This window comes from Aedes albopictus, chromosome 2 (assembly GCF_035046485.1).
Source record: "Aedes albopictus strain Foshan chromosome 2, AalbF5, whole genome shotgun sequence".
Taxonomy (NCBI): Eukaryota; Metazoa; Arthropoda; class Insecta; order Diptera; family Culicidae; genus Aedes; species Aedes albopictus.
Window position 1 is genome coordinate 75,346,378 of NC_085137.1, and position 22,523 is coordinate 75,368,900.

A 22,523-nucleotide genomic window follows, 5' to 3' on the forward strand; every position below is an offset into this window, starting at 1 on the left:
TGGTCCAGCTTTAAGCTGGTACACTGCGTGTAGAAATCAGCGATTGCTGCAAAGCTGGCCACAATTGGTGCACGAACTGAAAACCGAGTTCCGGCATCCAGATCTCGATTCAGTTCTTCGCACAAAAATTTATCAAACTCGTCAACAAAAAGGAGAGTCTTTTCAGCAGTATTATCTGCAGATGAATAAGCTTTTTCAAGCAATGAGTCATCCAATGTCGGACTATGAGAAATTGGAGGTTCTGAAAACCAACTTACGGTATGACGGCCGCAAAGCGTTGGTGGGTAAAAATGTGACTACGCTTAGGGAGTTGATGACCATAGGCAAGGACCTGGATGCTACCGACTTCTCAGTGTTCACCAAGGTTTTTGGTCCCGCTAAGAAGGAGAATTGTATGATTGAATCCAGTGGTCGAACTAATTCTGGCACTCGTACATTCGTCAACCAAAATCGCCAGAACGCTCCTCCACAACATCTCAAAACTCCAAGAATCAACAATCCTAACAACACAAAAACTGATTCGAAACCGTTCCCAAGTTCGAAGCAAAACCAATCCGGAAATAGCGGGAACACCGAAGGGCATTCGACAGAGCCAAAAGCTGGCACGAGTAAGCCCAGCGCTTTGTTGAAGCTCGTTTCCAACTATTCGCCACCCGAGGATGGACAGTGTTTTAATTGCCGAGATTACCACAATCTTCCTGATTGCCCAATTCCTCGGAGAGTATTCTGCAACCGTTGTGCGTTGTTAGGGTTTACCACCAACAATTGCCCCTTCTGTTTAAAAAACGGTTTGTGGAAGCCCTAAAGCCGCAGGGACTTCCGCAAGCGCCTCCGGTGGACAATTCTGAGCCTTGGTTGCCGGACCTCTATCAACTCTATGAACAGAGGTCAGACGATGAAGATGAGGGAAATGATCTGCCGGAAATTCATAAAATAACATTAAATAGTCTGGCCGATGATCGACCACACGCCCAACTTCTCATATTCGATATTCCAGTGAATGCTCTTTTGGATTGTGGTAGCAACCTCACATTCATCAATTCAAAAATCTTTCAAAGGCTGAAGAACGTTCGTCTTAATAATCTCAGTCAACCGATTGAACTTCGAACTGCGGACGGTTCTCGTTTGGAAGTCCTCGGTGAGGTTCTTATTCCTTTTACTTTCAATGGCAAAACCAGGGTCTTGTCCACACTAGTGGCGCCCCATTTGACCAAAGATTGTGTTTGTGGGATGGATTTTTGGAAGGTTTTTCGGATATTCCCCGCGATTTCGACGATTTCCCCGAGTGGATCGGTGGAGGTAAAGAACCGGGAAACGTCTGAACCGGATTTAACAGAATCCCAAAAACGACAGTTAGAGGAGGTCAAACAGCTGTTCAAAACAGCAGCTCCCAATACACTGGATGCTACACCTCTGTGTGAACACAAAATTGTTCTAAAGGAAGAGTGCAAGTCCAACAAACCAATTCGTCTATATCCGTACCCAATAGCTCCAAAGGTACAAGCCGGCTTATTTGCCGAAATTGACCGATTACTTCAAACCGGAATAATCGAAGAATCTAATTCCGATTGGTCACTGAATATAGTGCCAATCCGAAAAACCTCTGGGGCAATTCGATTATGTCTCGACGCTCGCAAACTCAATGAGAGGACCGTACGTGATGCCTATCCCCTTCCGCACCCTGGACGGATCCTGGGCCGATTACCTCGCGCAAATTATCTGTCGACTATCGACCTCACGGAGGCATTCTTACAGATTCCGTTGGCCCCAGGATCACGGAAATATTGCGCGTTCAGTGTGCAGGGGAAGGGGATGTTCCAGTACACGCGCCTTCCATTCGGTTTGATCAATAGCCCGGCCACGCTGTCGCGATTGATGAACCGAGTGTTAGGTAACGGTGTACTGGAACCGAATGTCTTCGTGTACTTAGACGACATCGTCATAGTCACGGAGACATTCGAGGAGCACGTACGGCTTCTCAAGGAGATTGCGCGGCGTTTAAGGGAGGCGAATCTTTCGATTAAGCTCGAAAAATCTCACTTCTGCCTGCGCGGGGGTTACATACTATCTTCTCAAGGATTGAGAATCAACCCTGAGAAGATAAGACCAATTGTAGAATATGAACGTCCCTCGACGATCACTAAACTTCGCCGTTTCCTCGGGATGTCTAACTATTACCGGAGGTTTATCCCCGACTATAGCAAGACAACCGCTGCCCTCTCTGAACTTCTGAAGACAACTTCGAAGATAATTAGATGGACTTTGGAGGCGGAGGAAGCTTTCCAGGCCATTAAGGAGAAATTGATTACCGCTCCTGTGCTTTCCAGCCCAAACTTTGAATTAGAATTCAGCATACACACCGACGCGAGCGATTACGCCGTCGCCGGAGTACTTACGCAAAAGGAGGAAGGCCAGGAAAGGGTAATCGAGTATTTTTCGAAGAAGCTCACGACTCAGGAACGAGCATACCATGCCACCGAGAAGGAGGGCCTGGCTGCTTTGCTGTCGATTGAGCACTTTCGTGGTTATATCGAAGGCAGTCACTTCCAACTAATCACTGACTCGTTCGCATTGACATTCATAATGCGGACGAAGTGGAAGACTTCCTCACGACTTAGTCGCTGGAGTCTGTCACTACAAATATATGACATGACCATTGTTCACCGTCGAGGCAAAGAACATGTCGTGCCCGACGCACTGTCGCGAAGTGACATGGCCATTTCTGCCAAAACAACGTCATCGAAATGGTATGATGACCTAAAACTGTCGGTTCTCAATCGACCTGATGATTATCCCGACTTTCGGGTAGATGGGGATCAACTTAAAAAGTATTTGTTTAATAATGACCTCGCCGATCACCGATACGATTGGAAGATCATCCCGAGCCCGGAAGCTCGAGCCGCGATACTCAAGGTATGTCACGATGACTCCATGCACATCGGTATGGAAAAAAAACACTCGAAAAGGTGCGCCAGAACTACTACTGGCCAAAGATGGTAAGTCAAATTCGGGCTTACATTCGGAAATGTCCGGTCTGCAAGGAAATTAAGCCGCCAAACGCGTCTACGACCCCTCCGATGGGGGACATGCGCGTGCCGTCGCGTCCGTGGGAGATAATCGCGATTGATTATATCGGTCCGTTACCGCGGTCAAAAACGGGCAACCAGTACGTGCTGGTTACCTTGGATCTATTTTCAAAGTGGGTCCAGTTGCATCCTTTTGCGAAAATAAGTTCGAAAACCCTTTGCATGGAATTGACACGGCATTGGTTCCATCGCAATTCCGTACCCGCCATTATTTTGACAGATAATGCTACGTCTTTCACCTCGAAGGAATTTCAGTCGCTTCTCAATCGGTTCGGTATCAAACACTGGCTATCGTCCCGGTACCACTCTCAGGCCAACCCGGTAGAGCGAGTCAACCGGGCGATAAATACGTCCCTTCGGTCATACGCGCGAAACAACCAACGCGAATGGGATACGCGATTGTCGGAGGTAGAAGTTGTTATAAACTCTACAGTGCACTCTTCGACCGGATTTACACCGTTTCGCGTCGCGAGGGGAGAGGAGATAGTCCTCAACGGTATGGAGCACAAAGATTTCCAAAACTTAAAGGAAACATCGGTAGATGTGCGCTTCGCGCGTATTCGCGACGAATCTCCTAAATTATTCGACTTGGTCCGCAAAAACCTCGAGAAAGCGTACTCGGAAGCTTCGCGAATCTACAATCTACGAATTCGTCAGCCCGCTAAACCATTTTCAGTGGGCGAAACAGTTTATAGGAAAAATACCAAACTTTCAAACGCACAGGAATTCTATAACGCCAAATTAGGGGCACAGTACATACCTTGCACGGTTTTAGCCAAACATGGGTCGTCATCCTACGAACTTGCTGATCAGCAGGGACGGAACGTGGGCATCTGGCCCGCCTGTCTGTTGAAACCAGCCTAACACTTCCTTTCGGACTCGGGACGAAAAGAGCGTTCCCGGTCTCTGAACCACTTTGCTGAGTTCAATGAACTTAGACCTCTAAATGACCTTTTTAACTATCGAGGTTAGTCTCACTTCTGGCCTGTATAAGGTAACCGGGCCGGCTTTTAACTTTCCGCGGAGTAAAAGCCGGACGGACGTTTTCACGGAACAGGCATCACTGAGAAACTTTCAATTTTCCCAATTTTCCTCTTTAAACCACTTCACTTCACGTTTTGCGTAGACGTCCGCAAAACTTTTCAAGTTTAAATTCGCGCGCGTACCTCACACTTTATCAAGCGAGGTTCACCGGTATACTGAAGGGTAGATTCGTCAGAGCTTGAACCGATCTCAAACCCATTTCCCCTTTTCATTCGTGAAACTGCACGAAAACACGATTCAATTTGAATCTTCGTTGTATGAGTCAACGTTTCATGTGGACCCACTCCATCCATAGACGAAGACCGGACTTATAATTACCTATGGTCTTGCTATCGGATATTTGTTGAGGATCTACGAACGAGACAAATGGACCGACGATTAATTTGACCACTAGCGGCAGTGGTGATAGAGCCATCAATTTAGTGCTCCTTCGACGATCGCGCATGCAACATCGGTCGGCGCGATGCGTATGCGTACAAACGTACAACTCGAGCTCGGTCGATGCGTGTGTTGTAGATGTGGAATCGATTGTGTCGCGTATTGTGTTTATTGTGAAGACTCGTCCGGACGAGCCCCGATTTGTTCAATGTTAATTGTTGTGATTCGAACAACGATTGGGAATTTTGACCGCTATAGTAAATCGATACTCGTGATGTGGTGTTGTAAACAATGCATGTTTTGTTCGAATTGGTTATAAATTCTTTTTGTTATTATTTATTCGTTTTTTTGCACACTGATTTCTAGCGAATGATGTTTTTTTTGTACAGATTTGTCCATTGTTCATCCTCTTATTAGTTTACATTAGGCTACACTTTCCAATGTTACTCCTTTGTTAATATTGTAATTATTTTTGCTTGACCAGAGGGGGGATATGTTACCGACAGGCAACATTTTGAAAAATGAAGAGTGCGAGACGGTAGGGATTAATAATGTAAGATTAGATCAACCACAACGGCGCATTTAAATCTATCTGTGGGTGGCTGCGATAAAACAAACGCACCGCCACGAATGAGAGACCTTGGCAAGTGCGACAGCAAAGGGGAGTTACCTGTAGCCCAGGAAATGGATAAACGCTAGCTGTCCTGGGTTACCGATCGCGAGTGGGCGACCGTGACAGCGAGTGGGATGATGAGGCGAGGGCAGTTAATTAGCTACCATTGAAGTGTGACGATCGTGGGAAAAAAGGTAGAGAAGTTTCGGCTCAAGTTTTCCGGTGCAGAGCAAACGATCTGCTTGGGAGTCATTCCCCGGAGCCCTGAAGGTTCCGACCCACCACGAGGGTCTAGTGATTTCCCCGGCCAGCTCCAAGGGCCGATTTTTGCATCGAGTCTCAACGATTAGTGAGCCCTCACCGTTCCAGAAGCGAACAGGAGCAAAGTTTAGCCGTTTTTCGTCACGGACAACGTTGGTTGTCGCTGCGGCGCCAGCCGCTCAGGGCCGATCCTAGCCGTGGTCCTGGCCACCCGTCTCGGTGGTCAACGGCGATCCTCGACGCCGCCGACGCGGCGCTGTTCTTCGCGGCCCACGCTGAACTGTGCTTCGTTTTACCGTGGCACACACCTATTTTTGCCCAGGCCCATCCTGTTATTCACCACGGCCACCACCGCTCAACGATAATCTTCGCCGCCGGCCTCTGTGGCCAGCTGTGATTCCCGACGGAGCCCACACCGTTCTACACCGCGGCCAACGCCAGGCCCCATCGCGGCCTGCGCCGTGCTCCGCCGCGCTTTTCCGCGGCCCACACCGATCTGGGTCGAGATCAACGCTATTTTCCGCTACGGCCACCACCACGTGGCGCACCAACGCCGCCCTTCTGCGCGGCGAACTCCGATCCTCGACGCGGCCAACGTCGCTCTACACAGCTCTTCATCGCGGCCAACGCCGCTTTGCGTCGTACCCTCGCCGTTCTTCACCGCGGCCGACGCCGCGTTTTGCTGGAGCGCTCCTCTGCATCGCGGCCAACGCTGTTCCACGCCCGATCAACGCCACCCCAGACACACCCACATGTAAGTCGTCGTAATAAATGTAAATTTGCACCTTATATTCCCAGTTTTAGGACACTCGCACTCCGAAGACTCCCCTCGCCTAACGCCCTGAGACCCGGGACTAAAAGAGGTCTTGACTGCCCACTCCAATCGCCTGCCGCGGCTAAGACCAGCAGGCGGGAGCTTGTGTCCGGTCCCTTCCGGAACGGAGTGGTCCCGGGGCCAAAATAATTGAGTCTTATAAACTAGACAGAACGTGGGCTTATTGAGGCATACAAGAACTCGAGAGCATTTTCAAGTCGGCATCAATGGTTTTATGTTTAGGATTTTTGAATCGCTAAAAAACTTTGATAAAATTAAAATTGTTACTTGGGATGTTTCAACTATTTTTCAACTGTTCAATTTTCAAGCTCAGTCATTACACTCTTTACACCACATTTAGGGCCGCGATCGATCTAGCCGCATTTAGCGCGATCTTCTTTTCTCTTTACTTGTACGCTTTATACAGCGTAATCACTAGCTGAACACACGCGACAATCAGAATTAGCCATAGTAGCAAGGTTTGCACTTCGAGTTCCTCACTATGCTGCTCTTGATTTTGAATAACGGTAACCTGCGGGTCGCCGTTCTGATTGGTGTTCTTCGATTGGGATTTTCCCATCGCACTAGTTTTAATTATGCACTCGCAATGTCACGGTCGCCATATAATATCGTTCTTCAATTGGCTTTCTTTCCCATGCACGATGCGTATCACTTGGTGGTTAAAACCAGAATCCTCTTTATTCAATATTTTTAACTTAGCCTAAGCTTACATTTTGGAGGCACTTGAAGTCTTATGTATTCATTAGCCAATCACCGATCGATGGCTCATGGAGAAGGCTCGCAACCCGGGTAGAGGCGAAGTACTGACGATCAAAACATGATATTGGTTTGATTGATATAAGAGATAAAAGATCTGAAAATAAAATCTGAACAATGCTCCTGGAACATCTGAACAATATCAAAATTTGATATTTCAAGATCAAACGAATAGCTTGCTGCTATTGTTCAGATCTTAAAAGATCTATATATGATCTGATGATGATGTGTCAGGGGCACTTTTCAGATATTATTTTTATCTCTTATGTCAATCAAACCAATATCACATTTTGATCTCAATATCAAAATATGTCATTATTGAGCTCTTTTCCTCTACCCGGGAAGGAGTAAATAAAAGAGAGAGAAATGTTCATAAGGACAGACTGCATCGTAAGCGCCTGTGGCGCCGCATACGGCTTAGAAACAGCCATGGGATAATGACTTTGTAAACTGATATTTGAATGTGTTATGTCATGAAATATGGCTTGGGAAAATGTTTATGCAGTACAACGACCGATTACGACATACGAATGCAATGGGTTGATAACTGACGAAGGTTATGCCGACTGCGCTTCGAGTGTGGTCTGTAAGAATTTTGAAAGAAGGGAACTTGATGACATGTGAGATGCACATGTCACACAATTCATGGAAAATTCTTAAATCTACTTTACAACGTATCAACTATATTACAAACGTAGCACAACACCAGCAACAGCGGAAGATTTTTTCAAGAATCGAAATGGCGATTCTTGAAAAATTCTAAAACGCTCCTATTTACCATCCTTTCAAGTGGTCGGTTGATGACAGCGATGATCATTTCATTTGGTGTAACCAGACTAACTAAATTACGTAAGGCCTGGGACACATTGGTGCTGTTCAGTGAAGAATGAGCGATAACCACAGATATATGTACCTGTGATTCACTCTTCAAGCTTGATTTGAAAGTAGTAGCCCTCTTGTTCCACAGTAACAAAACGCTCCTTGGTAGCTTCATTAACTGCTAATGTTGCTTCTCCGCGGTAAATGATAGATTGATCCCCTTGAGACGAAGTGCATTGAGGAACTGGCTGTTTCCAATAGATCTCTCCATAGTCGGCCAGTTCGCAATACTCTTGCTCCAATTCACACCTCATTCCATTCGGCATCATCAGAACCTTGCTCTCCATGTCCAGTCTCGCAGTGCCTGTAGTATAGGTGAGTTCAAGTCTGGTGTTCTGTGTGTGCTTTTCAAAGCTCTTCCCATTTACTGACAGGGAAGGGCCTTCCTTGCACGAATCCCTAGTTATCCCTCCCCAGCTAACGAAGGAGTCACTCATCCTTCCACCCTTGGCTAGAAAAATCCTTCTTTCATTACCCTTTGTATATGTGTAGATCCCTTCTTCAACCATCTTTTTGCAATCGTCCCTGTTCACTTGGGAATAATATCCCCCATTTGTATTTGTATCAATTGACGTGCCACATCTCCATATGAAGTTATAGGCAATGACAAGGCACCTGTAGAAGAGGATCTTCATGATAGTTGTCGTCTGAGTTACAACTATGGAGCGACTGGAGAAAGTTATGTTCGGCTTGATGGTCTCACAAGAAGGGGTCTCAACGAGAGAGATAGTCGTCTTATTTATATTGTCCTTGCCGCAATCGGATCACCATCATCTGCCGTTAATTCTGAATGCTCTTCAGCCTTTTGCTTCGACTTATCCATCTCCTCCTCATCCTCTTCGGTGTCAACACGTAACAACCAAGCATTTATTAAAATTAAAGTTGAGCAACCAACTCTCATAGTCTAGGGTACATCTATATTTGATGAAAAAATCCCAACCTAATATAACGTCGGTTAATATCGGAAAATCAATCCCGACTAGCTGAAGTGTATGACCTACTGTTAATCCATTAGCGAATGTTATACAGGTGTGGATTTCGCCCACCTAGTATAAATGTATATTTGTTGTGGGACATTTGGACAAACAATGTCACGAAATTGGCTGCGCTAGTGTTAACTGAGTATATTAATTTGGGGAGTACACGACTTACTCCCGTTGCCCTAAAAAAGGTGGTTGCATCCGTTGCATTATCGGGCCTCCCTGCGCTACTTGTCCGTGATTATAGTTTACTCTTGTAGCCAATAATAGTGCGTTAAATTGCATTGGCGCCTGACCTGGTTGAACTTGGTGCATTTCTGCAGTATAAATGTGTCTTTGCGGATAGTTAAAACTTCCCCGTCGTCCACGGTTATTGTTGTTGTAGTAACCGTTGTTCGATTGCTGCGGACGATTTAATTGTGACTGAAACTGTGGCTGAGATTTTGGGTTTTGGTACTGGTTATGTTGACGCTCGTCCCTTTGGTTGAAATTTTGCTTGTGATCATTTCTGCGATTAGAGCGGAATCTTGAATATCGCCCTGTACCACGTGAATTATCGCTTTTGGAGTTGGGTAAGAAAGAATGTGAACAGGTTGATTTGCACTTGAATTTTCTAAAACTTTTTGGATGGCGTTTTTGATATCGCTAAAAGCGCCAGCTTTTAATATAATTTTAGTTTCCTGAGAATTGGACCCATTAATAAGGGTATCAATTCCCACTTTTGTAGCCATGCTGTTGGCTGTTTCTTCTGGTACTTTCTGCTGAATATATGCCGATTTCAGCTTGGACGTAAGCAAATCTACCTCGTCACAAAAGTTTTCTACTGAACCCTGTAACTTTACTGTTTTCAATTTCGCGGTTACGTTTTCGGGTGTTGTTTTGCTGATGCACCTCTGTTTAACGTCTTGGATAAGCGCATCAATGATATTGGCATTAGTAGATAATCCGAGTCTAGCCTTACCTGTTAAACGAGTTTTCAGAAACTTTACGGTGGTTGGTATTTGGTTTGCATCTATTATTTCAGCTAAAAGATTTTTGGCATCTATAAATGCTTCTAACCCGTCGGCAGACCCATCGTAAGGTTGTACTAGGGTCGTAGCCGTCTTGATATCGAAAGGCATTTTTAACCGTGTAATCTTTTATCAAATGTATTTAAAATATTCTTATATTCGATTATTAGATCTTTTAATCTCTCAGACTTTTCCAAAATACCCTGCAACGAACGAGGACGTTTAGCACTTTTTTGTAAATTTAAATGCTCTCTTTGTATCGATTCTTCAATTTCTCTCAACCGATTCATTAGAATCTGGTCGGAACCAATGGAAATTAAGCAATTTAAACAAATTAAGTCACTTTTATTTCATTAAAGTGTAACATACATCGATCACTTTTAATGTTGTTGCTGTTATTTACACATACCATATCGTCTGGTCGCGTTCAGATCGCCTGGTCCAGTTGTAGATGAGTTAATTTATAGTTTGTTTGGTAAACCAAACAGGATTTTTGGAGTTGTAATTGCGTCGCTTCTTCTTTAATAATATCTGATAAAATTTTATAAAAGACATCCACAGCGCAATCAATATTTGTCCTGACTCCTCAAAACGGATTGCCAGTTAGCCCTATTCAACTTAGCCTTAATATTGTCAAAGTTTGCTCTGTTAAAATCCAATATATTCACAGTCGAAGGGATTACAAGTATTATGTACAAATACAGAGTACTCAATTGTCGTATGAAATATTTCGTTTTTCCATGAAGGATTCAGTCACACAGATATCTTCATGTATAATTGTAAGTAAAAAATCCAAGAAACAGTTTTTGGAGACGAACCAGCCTCGGGCTGAAAGTCTCGATAATAAAGACATATAAAAATAAGAAACAGTTTTGTCCATTTTTACGTGATTTATTTGATTAAGTCCCAAGTTGGCAATTTTCTCAAAAATAAACAGTAATGTGTCATTGTCACCAACGACTGGCCAGAAGAATACTCTCATTTTCTGCATCAGGAATAAAGGCTGCACCACGCTGATTGAAGTCTCCGTATGCATGTATGCATATATACCTATTGCATTGATTTTTGGTGCACTACTCATACGATTAAAATTCTAACAATAGATCAGGATTTCAGTGCCAGATGAATTTGTAGTAACCGATGGTAGTTTGTCAATTCCATGATTAGTATCAATTATTAATTATGATTTATTACCAGCTGTGTCCGGCTCGCCTTGGTCTGCCTCTGATGAGTGCGTCAGATTGTGGGAAAACACGAACGTTCGCTGGAACACGAGGTATGGTGCTGGGAGAAAAAAAATCCTCAAGGCGGGTCCAAATGTCCAATTTGAGGTGGGTGTCGGGCTCGTTTGTGGAAACTGGTCATCAACCGGATATGGATTCAGCGTTTCACCCTTTTGAAACCTAATTTCATGTTGTTTTTTAACTGGTGGCTTGGAGAATGTAACTCTCGCGGCTGCGAGTAAATCCTTATCCGGAGGAAAAAAAGGATGTAGTAGCTGGTTGGCGAACGCTGTCGTTGTTGTAATTGTAGTAACTACAGCTGGGAGTGTTTTCTCTTTTGTCTTTGCTTATTTTAGAATTTTTGTTAGTGCTTAAGTAATTGTAATCCATTTTATCGCTTAAATTGTGGCGTGCATTACCGTTTGAATATACTGAATTGTTGTGCCACTGGCTTCTAGCTTTTCTTCGTCTTCTGGCCTTATCTTTTGCTTTTTGCCGGTTTTCGCGACGCTGCTGACGAGCATCATAATCTGTCCAGTCAGATCGCCAGACGTTTTTGGAACCTAGCTTGCGCCCACCAGATTTTTCAGCATTTTGTGATTGGGTTAGATCCATTTTCATCGAAGTATGAGTTAATTCGTCCATCAAACTAGGGGGTTTCGTCGATGAGGAAAATCGTGCATTGTAGATATTGGTGTCCAATGTATTAATTGCTCTAGCAAGAGACTTTACTTCCTTCAAAACGTCGCTTTCAACCGTTTGTACGGATTGCAACTGGCTTGAGTTATGCTCGTTGCAATGAGCAGCCATCTCTATAGTCAGGCTGCTTAAATTGTGTACTTCGATGCATATAGTCTTGAGAACTCGTGCGACAAATCGTTGGTAATATTTGTTAAATATTCTTCAAGTTATGAAATTCCTTCAATTTCTCGGTGATTGTTTCCTTGTTAAAGTTTTTGGTACAGATTGTTGTTCGTTTGTGTTGAGGGAATACCATTTCGTGTCAGATGTGGCATTTTTGAAAATCAGTTGGTTTCTATATGCGTTGATTGGTCGTTCAGTAAAATGCAAAAAGTAATCGTCGAATGTAGGTATCTGCGGAATGTACGGTGTCTGCATCGGAATTCGCTGCATCGTTGTGTAGTGAGTCTTGGTCGTTTTGAGGGGGACCTCTGTCGTCTTGTATTGGGTCACTGTCTGTACTATCGTTTTCGTTGTTGTTGACTTCTAGTTTTCTGCTCTCAAAGCTACGGCGTTTGTTTTTCCCGTTCTATATTCAACAGTGTAATTATAATTTTCTAATTCCAGTCTCCAACGGAGATTTTTTTGATTTTTTGTTGAATTCTTTATAAATGTAAGTATATCTTGAGCTATCGTGTTGTGGAACATTGTTCCTTCTGGGCAAAATTTCGTTAAATTTGAAATTACATTCAAGGTTGTTGGCATAATCAGCTGCCTTTTTTAATTCTATGAAATTATTTGATTTGACTATGTTTCTAACATCACATAGTTTCAAACCATTAATAAAATATTCCATTATAACACGGGAATAAATGTATTTAACTGGCGCTACATTTTTGATTGCCTCTGTCGATGCATTTTAAAGGTCTTCAGAAACCACCTCTAATTTTTCTTGTACAGCAGCAGTAAGGCTCTATCGCCATATGTTTTGGCATCCTCGTTGTCTCAAATTGACTATATCAGCAATAAGGACGCTAAGTGGAGCCTTTTCTCCAAATTTATTTGCCAAAATTAATTTTATCTTGTCGAAAGCTAAATAAATGCTTCAATATTCTTAAGCTTTCGCTTGAATTAGTTTTCCCAATTAAATCTGGGATATCTTCACGAGCTTCTTTGGGATCGAAAGCCATTTCAGTAAGTGAGGATAATGAAGAATTTAATTTAGAATCAGAATTTGATAGTGATGGTAATTCTGATTCTGAAACGTTGTGATTGGAATTTGAATCACTAGAGTGATCGTCGTTATCTCCAATTTCCATTTCCCTTGATCTTAGTCCAAGAATTCTTCTGAAACTCATTAGTTTTCGCTCATAGTGCAACACGAAAGAAAATGTATCGATCCTCAGCTAAAATTCCCTTTTTTTTCACTATAATAAGGTAGACGACTTTAACCCTGAAAGGGATACCTGGGGTCCATTGGACCCCAGGCGCCTTTCAGAGCTCGTCTTTGATGAAACACACTCAGCGAGGTGACGAAACTAAGGCCATGAAGGTATCCCTTTTAGGGTTAATGAAGGCGTATTCATCTAATGATTCTCGTTGAGTACACTCTCAAGGTATTAAAAATTTTCTGACTACAGTACGTTTTCTACACGATTCAATACGCAAGTTTAGGCTTCCAGAGAAATGGATTTTGTCATCGGTAACGGATTTTTAAAAAACTTTATACTAGTCCTAAACACACACACAATTGCTTTGGTAGCAATTTTCTTGGCGGTCGCCTGAGGAATGCCCTCTTTGACGTAAGTTCTAGTCAATTTGCTACACAGTGATTCGATCTCATCGCAATACTGCTGTTTCGGGGAACCCTTTTTAATGCATTTCAGTTTAGCAAGTATCTGCTCCGATGATACCTTGCTTTCACAGTTTTGCTTAATCAAATCGACTATGTCGTCGATTGATTTATCGGTAATGTCGTCTGGCAATGCGTCTCGCGCTTTTCCGGAAATTCGGGTCGAAGTAAAGAGTTTAAGTTTGGGCTGGTTGGTTTCATCTGTTACTGTTTTAAGAATTTAACGCTATCCACAAAAGCTGATAATTTGTCGCAATCACCATCAAATGGTAATAGGATCGACGACGCTAGTTTTGCATCGAAAGCCATAATTTCAGAGATTGGGACAATAATGGGTATGTGATTCGTTGCAATTTTGCTCTTCGTTACCTGTTTGATGTAATCTAAAGAATGTCTTGCCTTTTTAAGAATAGAAAAGAGTTGTACATCAGGGATTTTATCTTGGTTTTCTATAAGCTCATATTCTAACTTTTGAAATAGATCAATAGCACTCTCTAGATTATTATGTAATGTGTCTGATTGAATGTTCTTGTTTATAGATTTCCTGAGATTTTGCTCTATTCTCACAAGTAAACTAAAGTTATTCACAATTCAAGACCAACAATTGAAAAGGCCGCAACAACATTGCGTAAACAAACACGTTTCTGTCGACTTGGGGCCTTCTGATATCCACCCACGCATCTCACCATCATTAACAGAAAGCTTGATGTTTGCGCTTTCTGTTAGTGGTGGTGAGGTGAGTGGGTGGAGTTCAAAAGGCCTTAAGTCGACAGAAACATGTTTGTTTACAAAATGCTGATGTGGCCTTTTCAATTGTTGGTCTTGAATTGATGTCCCGATAGACATCACTTAGGTGGTCATTACTTATCTTTGTTTTGTGTTTCTTGTGGCCTACGATGTGGGCTGGCAGGCTGGCGTGACATGTTGTGTAGGGCTGGCTGGTTGGTTGGTTGTCTGCTGCTGCTACCTGGTTTTCCTGCTACTCGGGCTGCTTCTCTTGCTGCTGGTGCATATTTTGTGTATTTTTGGGTATTCAACCCCACTGTTCAGCATTCGCTGGCAGTTTTTTTTTTCATTCACTTTGGTTTCTGCACAGGAAAGCTATTTCAGGAACACATCGATCGTTTCAGTGTTTCGTAATTTTTCGCACAAATATTCGTTCTAGTTGGCATAAATCGTTGCACATCGATCGTTTTAGCGTTTCATATGTTTCGCGCACTCAATATTCGTTGTAGTTGGCATAATTTCGTTGCACATTTTTCTGCTGATTGTTCTGTTCCGTTGTAACAATTTGTAGTTCACTTTATCGTTCATATTAATTTACGATCGTTCTGAACTGTTCGGCACTATTATTCTTGGGTTCTGACATTGTTTAGCCGCACTGCCCGCTCGACTTGGGCTTCAGTTGATTTTTTACTGTACTTATACAGAACGCGGAATAACAGGTATAACGTCACTAGTATGGCCATACCTAGTACTGTGCCCGCGATGATTCGTGTTCCCGTTACCGCACTTGTTTGGTTTGTAATAAAGGTTTCCGAAAACCAAGCCATGATTGCTTTTTCTGGCACTTAGCGCTTTTAATTGTCTGGTTTACACTTAGCGCTTTTTCACTTTTTCGATATTTGGTCACACTTTACTGTTTTTGCGGTGCAAAGGTTCAATCACTAGTCACGGTCGCCATGTGGCAGGAACGGAGTTCGGATAACTTAACTCACTGAGTTGCGATTGTAGAATGTCTTTATTGAACGTACTTTTGGTTTAACGAAGATATTCTAGTGCCCATGCTGCACGAGCGAAGCGAGTGAGTTTGTAAAACAAGCATGGCCATGTACCGCACATGTGGCAACAATAACGAAGGTTCCAAAATAAGGAAGGAAAGAAAGTTTAACTGCTGACTGGGTGGTCGCAGTTGTTATGCATATTTTGTTGTTGACTGTGAGGTCGTCGTAAATTTAGGAAAGCAATTAAAACAGGATATCTTTGGATGAAACACGTTTTGCCATATGTGGGTCATGGGTACAGTATTGTCAATGAAACTAATTTCAGAGAAATGTAGTAATGTTACTACAGAGAACTCCTGAAGAGAGAGGTGAGCTTGAAAACAAAAGAGGCTCCAACGAAGACGACATTGGAATCGTGGCCCATTCCGGCCAAACTCTGGTCCCAGATGCACGTGGACTACGCAGGTCCAGTAGATGGAGTCTACTTTCTGGAAGACAAGTTGGCCAGAGCCGTATCGCTCAAGAGTCGGCAGAAAATCCACTTCTTATTCGGCCTCTCCGCAAGGTGAACATACTCTACAATGAAAGGCCCCAAAGCTGGAATCGAAATCTTCTTCAAGAAGTCCTTCCCCGACATCAAAAACTTCTCATGGGCCTTTACGAACCACCCAATTGCCCCTAGACCATTATACGACAGGGATAGCACACACGCTGCTTTCCAGAAGCCGGAAACCGTCTCTGGTGTCACATGTCATAAGTTGTATTGGGTCGTTGACAGAGGCAGTAAATCCTTCGATGAAGAGAACTGCTAGTTGTTTGGCCAGTGGGGTTCCTTTGGTAATGTAGCCTTTGAACGCCTTGGTGAAGCGATAGTGAGGTGGAACAAAAACCTCAGCTGCAATGAGTTCTGTGCTTGAGGGCCCAAACAGATTCTGAAGCCTTTCTTTCGTGGTACGCTGGATGTGGCTTGAAAACAAAAGAGGCTCCAACGAAGACGACATTGGAATCGTGACCCATGGACCGGCCAAACCCTGGTCCCGGATTCACGTGGACTACGCAGGTCCTGTAGATGGAGTCTACTTTCTGGAAGACAAGTTGGCCCAGTAGATGGAGTCTACTTTCTGGAAGACAAGTTGACCCCGGCGATGAAACCGAGCATAACAAACGTGTTCGACACCAGCGAGGTTGCGTCGACAGCGGCAAAAAAAAAATCGGCTCCAAAAGGTTAAATCAGAATCAGAATTTGATAGTGATGGTAATTCTGATTCTGAAACGTTGTGATTGGAATTTGAATCACTAGAGTGATCGTCGTTATCTCCAATTTCTATTTCCCTTGATCTTAGTCCAAGAATTCTTCTGAAACTCATTAGTTTTCGCTCATAGTGCAACCAGTCCTGCAAAATATCTGTCTCAGTGCCTGTTTTTCAGCCGAAAATGAATGACTGCGGCGGTCGTTTTCAGTTCCTCGATGTGAGAACTGACAGAGTTCGAGAGCTCCATTCGTGAGCGACCCAACACGATCAATTCCCAATCATCCACACACTACTCATGCTGAAAGGCCATTCGTCTCAAGCGGTGGCTTGTGAGAGTGAGTGCCCTATACGTTAGCACGGGTGAAAGCACTCAACTACAGAAAATTGAATGGAAATTTAGCCCTGTCAGCTCTCGCTTTCAGCACGCTGCGTGCGAGTGTGAGTACCTATTTCATTTCGCTCCCGTGTTGCTGATCGGAAAGCAACTTTGACAGGAAAACCAAAACGGAGAAAATGAAAAAAGCAAAATATCGCTATCATAAAGGCCTGTCGAAAAGTTGCAGCACTGAGTGCAACACGAAAGAAAATGTACCGATCCTCAGCTAAAATTCCCTTTTTTTTCTCACTATAATAAGGAAGACGGCTTTAATGAAGGCCTATGCATCTAATGATTCTCGTTGAGTACACTCTCAAGGCATTAAACATTTTCTGACTACAGTACGTTTTCTACACGATTCAATACGCAGGCTTAGGCTTCCAGAGAAATGGATTTTGTCATCGGTAACGGATTTTTAAAAAACTTTATACTAGTCCTAAACACACACACACACACACTATATTCACTAATTGAACTATCAAAGCACTACTTGTACCGTGGAGACTATCAAAGAACTACCTGCACTGTACCGTTTGAACGAGAAAGAGGCCGAGTCGCGTGGCGTGAGTCCCTTTTATAATATAAAACTGCTTATGCAGCAGTCCAGCGTGGCATGGCAAGTATGGCGTGATGCCAGCAGTGGTTCCTAACGCAGTAAGAAAAAATGTAACAAAATGCCTTCCTTGAACTGCTATCGTTGCTGCTGCTGAGGTTGCTGAAGTGATGTCTCATTATACGGTTATCCTGGTTAATCGTTGTCCTTCAATGCTTCTTTAGACACATTTTTTTTTATTTCTAATGTTTTATTGGTTGTACATATTGATGTTTTGATGTAATGTAATATCAATCCGCTGCCACCTATGTGAGTCTACTGGGATTTTCGGATTAATGATCCCTGACTTTAGTTCGGTGAATGACAATTATTTCCAGATCGTTTCTTAATTTATATTTATACGGATGGAACGATCAACAATAACAACATTCTAAAGTCAACTTTCACCTATTGGTGTCAGTTCAAAGTGCAGTCCCCGATAAGAGGTGCAAAGGTGCCTGAAAGCAACTATCTAATGCTAATAATATTCTTGCCTTTCATCGATCTCCGCCCATCCCTTTCCTAAACCGGACTGATAGTGATACCGTTTCTTTGGATTATTTCGCCTTAAGGGCAGACTGTGTGATGGCACCGCATCACAAATGTAAGTGGTTTGTGGTCAGTTATGAGTCTGAATTTATGTCCGTGTAAATATGGTCTGAATTTTTCAACAGCCCACATAATCGCCAATGCTTCCTTTTTTTTTGTTGTAGAGTAGTTGAGTTCATGTTTGTTTAGGGTTCTCGGAGCGAAGGCGACAGGGTAGTCTTTTCCGTCATTCACTTGGGATAAGACGGCGCCCAAAGCGTAGTTTGAAGCGTCAGTACTTAACACGAATGGTTTTTCAAAGGCTGGGTAAATTAGTATTGGGTTTGTTGTCAGTATTCTTTTGCCTTTTTCGAAAGCTTGTGTGTATTGTGGATCATTTATGTCAAGTTCTTTGTCCTTCTTAAGGTATTTAGTCATGGGGTAAGCTAATTTGGAATAGTCTTTAATAAATTTCCTGTAATATCCCAAAAGTCTCAAGTTTGATTTCTTTCTGCGATTTTGAAAGGTTCCAATTCAAAATTATTGGTAACAGCTGTAAATTTACATAGAAAAGCGTAAGTCGTTTCTAACTTATCTGGTTCCGATACTTGGGCGTAGCCCAATATGAAAGCAGCCAGAACGACTTCGTCAATAAATTTGCATATCACTGTCCAGTTATTATTATAGTCAACGTTCTGTTTCGCAATTGTTTTTATGTTTTGCATAATTTCTTTGGTTCGTTTGTAATATCTATGGATGTTCGCATTGTCAAAATCTTGTGGGTTGCCTGCCAGGCACACAACATCCTTTGCATTGCCAATAATTTTATTGATGACTGATTGTAAGTAAATTTGATAACATATATCAGGATATGTCAGAAAATCTCCACAATGTTCTGAAAAACTATATCTTTTTTGTCAATTTCTCGATTTTTACTCGGACTAACCAAACCAAGTGTAAATAACCATGTTGAAATGCTTTGACATCCATGTACACAGCAGAAACACAATGAACAAATTGAAATTTCAATTGCGACATGAAATGCTGGGAATTGCACCCACGACTTCCAATTCTCTAGACGGGTGCTTCTATGGCTCCAAGTTACAGAGCCACTTGAATTCATGCCGGATTCCTACAGGACAATGATCATGATTCTAAGCACTCCTTAGAACACCCTTAAGATTTTTATTATAAACGGAGCTTACGAGATTAAAACCAGCACAGCTGTCACAAGTATAACGCTAGATCTCCTCTCGTGAAAATTTTTTGAACCCTATAGGATTTTTTTTAGGAATGAGCGTAATTTGGTTACTCTCAGATAACATATTATCGTTCTTCAATTGTGAGATGCACATGTCACAAAGAGGTCAAGTGAAACTACATAGATGAAAGATCAAAAGCTAAGAGTTAATTACTTGTATTAGAAGTCCTGGCGCTGGCTTACTAAGAGGTTTGGATTTCTCCTTGGCAGAGTGAGGGAGTGTTCAACCTAGAGGAATCGGTGGACTTTCTCTTTATTGCCGTTGAGCAGAATTTCCGTACCTTGAAAACTTTCACGACAATAACCATCAAAATCTAAATATCAATGATATTGAGGGAGGAACTCTGAAAACCTCTAAAAGAAATACCGGCAGAAACTACGTGCGAAATCCCGCAGTGTAAATTTACGGGAAATATCTTAAAATTGTCCCTGGAAAAAAACACTGGAAGAACTTCTGCAAAAATCCCGAGGGACACTGTTAGAAAGCTATCCCGAAATCGATTCATCAATATACTCGGCGTCCAAAGGGTATTGTGGTGTGGAGGTTATGTTCTGTGCCGGTAAGGGTGATACTGCTTTGTCAGCATCTAGTCCACTACAGGCGGATACCTGAACATCGTGGGTACAGACTAGGGATGTCCATAACTTGCTCCGCCTTAGTTTGAACCGTCCCGGTTCAATTCTGCTTGAGAACCATCTAATGCTTTGGTTACTGGTAATCGTATTGTCAGCTTCAGTTTTAGTTTGCGCATTTCTCTCGTAAGAAAGACGAAATTACTATGACGAAACATTTGATCAGAACAATTGCTCCAATGTTGAGCGCCTCAGTCCTCCTGTGGACGGTTTCTAAGTATTCCAGCTTATGACGGTTGTGAATATGTACCTAATTGTTCCAGATGGTCGGTAGATTCTGTTTCTGTCTCTGATTCTTCAACATTGACTGAATGTAGAGGAAGGATAATGGGTTTGGATTCTCCTTTAAATATTTTGTTGCCGAAATGTTCCCGTTAGATTTCTTGGACCGAATCCACAACTGTTAAGCACTAACGTGGGTTCAATCGAGTTTTTACCAGTACTTCCCAGATTCAGATATTTAGTCAGAGTGCAGTTACCTGGATTTCCTCGTAGTATTTCGTGTAAGCACCTGTCGTTGGAGACGTTAAAAAGATTCTGTACGTCGCAAATGATGCTTTTTTCGATGGCCATACAAGGATGAATAATTAAGTACGATTCGTTGTTGCCAACAATGGTTTTAGTTGCCTTAATCGGAATAATTTTGTTCTGTTTAAGAATGGTCTCTATTTGAAGTTTTACATATTCACCATGCCTATGTTTAGGAATTTTGCACGAGTCGTTATGCAAAGCTATGGGTTCCAGGAACTCGTCAATTTGATCATGGCTCTCGATGACTATGCCTTGTGATTCTAAAATTTGGGTAGCAAATTCTAGTTCGCTTCAGAAATTATACCCAATTTCGACAATTGTATAGACTCGAAGATTGTTGCCAGCTACTGATGGATCATGTCGATGTTGAAAATGATGCTCTGCACGTGAAGGTGTTTCCAGTCTATGGGTTTGTCTAAAGCTCAATCTAGCCTGTTTGATAATGCTGTTAAGTTCTCTAGACTGCCTATAAGCCTGTTTTGTTATAGTTATTTATGTGACGAGTTGCAAAAAGTTGATTTTTTCAGCACGAGTCGTACATTTATCCAACGAGGCTTGCCGAGTTGGATAAATACGAAGAGTGCTGAAAAAATCGAGTTTTGCAACGAGTTCCATACAAAATTTTATGCAATGTTTTTCTTCATAATGCAACTCATTTGAGTTGCATAACCTTCATAATGCAACTCAAATGAGTTGCATTATGAACATTATGCAACTATTTTTCATTATGCAACTCATTTCAGTTGCATTCTGAACCGGTACCGAAAAGTTGGTCATTATGATACTGAAATGAGTTATATAAAATAGAAATTATGACACTGAATTGCATAAAATTATTAATTCTATCTTCAAACAATTTATTAATCTTGACTTGCTCGTTATTTGCTGACACTAGAGCATCATTAGAATTTTTTAATGTTTTACGATGATTTTCAATTCTGAGCAAGTTTTCGTTATCAAGTTTTCCGGTAATCACTTTCAAACTGAATCCGAGAAAATTTAATGTCTTTTTCGTTCTTCTACGTTTTGCAGTGAGATATTTGAGCATGAAACAGTGGTCGATCCTTGACCATTGGTGAAAAATGGCGGAACCTTCGGTTGAAGGTGGCCTCGGTGAGTGGCCTTGATGTTGATCGTCTCGACCGGCTGATTGAGACGGACGGACACACTGCTACACTTGCAGTTTCGCGGAATAATCTCGAACCTTTCGAAACATTGTATCCTTGCGAAACCTCAGGCCGATTATTCTAATGGTTTGAGAGCGTAAGGTTACTGAAGTGGCTCAGATAAAATATTATCGAAGAGGTTAAGTGAAACTTCTGAGATGAAAATTCAAAACCCAAGAGCTGGTTACTTGCATTAGAAGTCCTGGCTTTCTTAGAGGATCGAAATCCACCCTGGTAGAGGAGTCACTTCTCGAGGATGAGTTCTTTCGCAGTGAATCGCACTATTTCGACTGACAAAAGATCATGTATTTCGTTGAATCAAGTAGTGCTTATATACTAATTCTAAACCAAAAGGAATGACACATCGTCGCATTATCATGCTTTCTTTCTCAATCACGCGAGCCTACGACTACGTGGTGCAGTATAGGGTCCTAACCTTCAAGGTTGCGACCATTCATTTGCAAAGATTTACATTCATTTGCTATTATCTCAGTTCAGAAGCATGCTATCGAAAAACAATGTATGGATGAATTTAACCTTGTAGTTTTATCTGAAAGTTTGCCGAATAACATTGGGGTCGCACACGCATACCAAAGTCGTGAGCGAGCTGTGAAGGCAACTTTCCACAGCGTGAATGAAATTTACATTCATCGCGTGGAGAGTTGCCTTCACAGCTCGCTCACGACTTTGGTATACGTTTGCGACCCCAATGTTATTCGGCAAACTTTCAGATAAAACTGCAAGGTTAAATTCATCCATACATTGTTTTTCGATAGCATGCTTCTGAACTGAGATAATAGCAAATGAATGTAAATCTTTGCAAATGAATGGTCGCAACCTTGCTAACCTTATCAGTTGTTA

General features: G+C 42.4%; 1 protein-coding gene and 1 pseudogene across 1 annotated transcript; both read right to left on the reverse strand.

Annotated features, from left to right (window-relative positions):
* Positions 1-4,626: 4,626 nt before the first annotated feature.
* Positions 4,627-11,592, reverse strand: LOC134286086 (uncharacterized). The gene is made up of 2 exons (XM_062847652.1): positions 11,485-11,592; positions 4,627-8,601 (listed from the first exon to the last, which is right to left on the reverse strand). The coding sequence occupies exons 1-2, from the start codon at positions 11,590-11,592 to the stop codon at positions 7,894-7,896; spliced, it is 816 nt and encodes a 271-aa protein (XP_062703636.1). The 3' UTR covers positions 4,627-7,893.
* On the reverse strand, positions 8,575-14,189 carry LOC115265227 (uncharacterized; annotated as a pseudogene).
* Between the last annotated feature and the right edge of the window lie 8,334 nt (positions 14,190-22,523).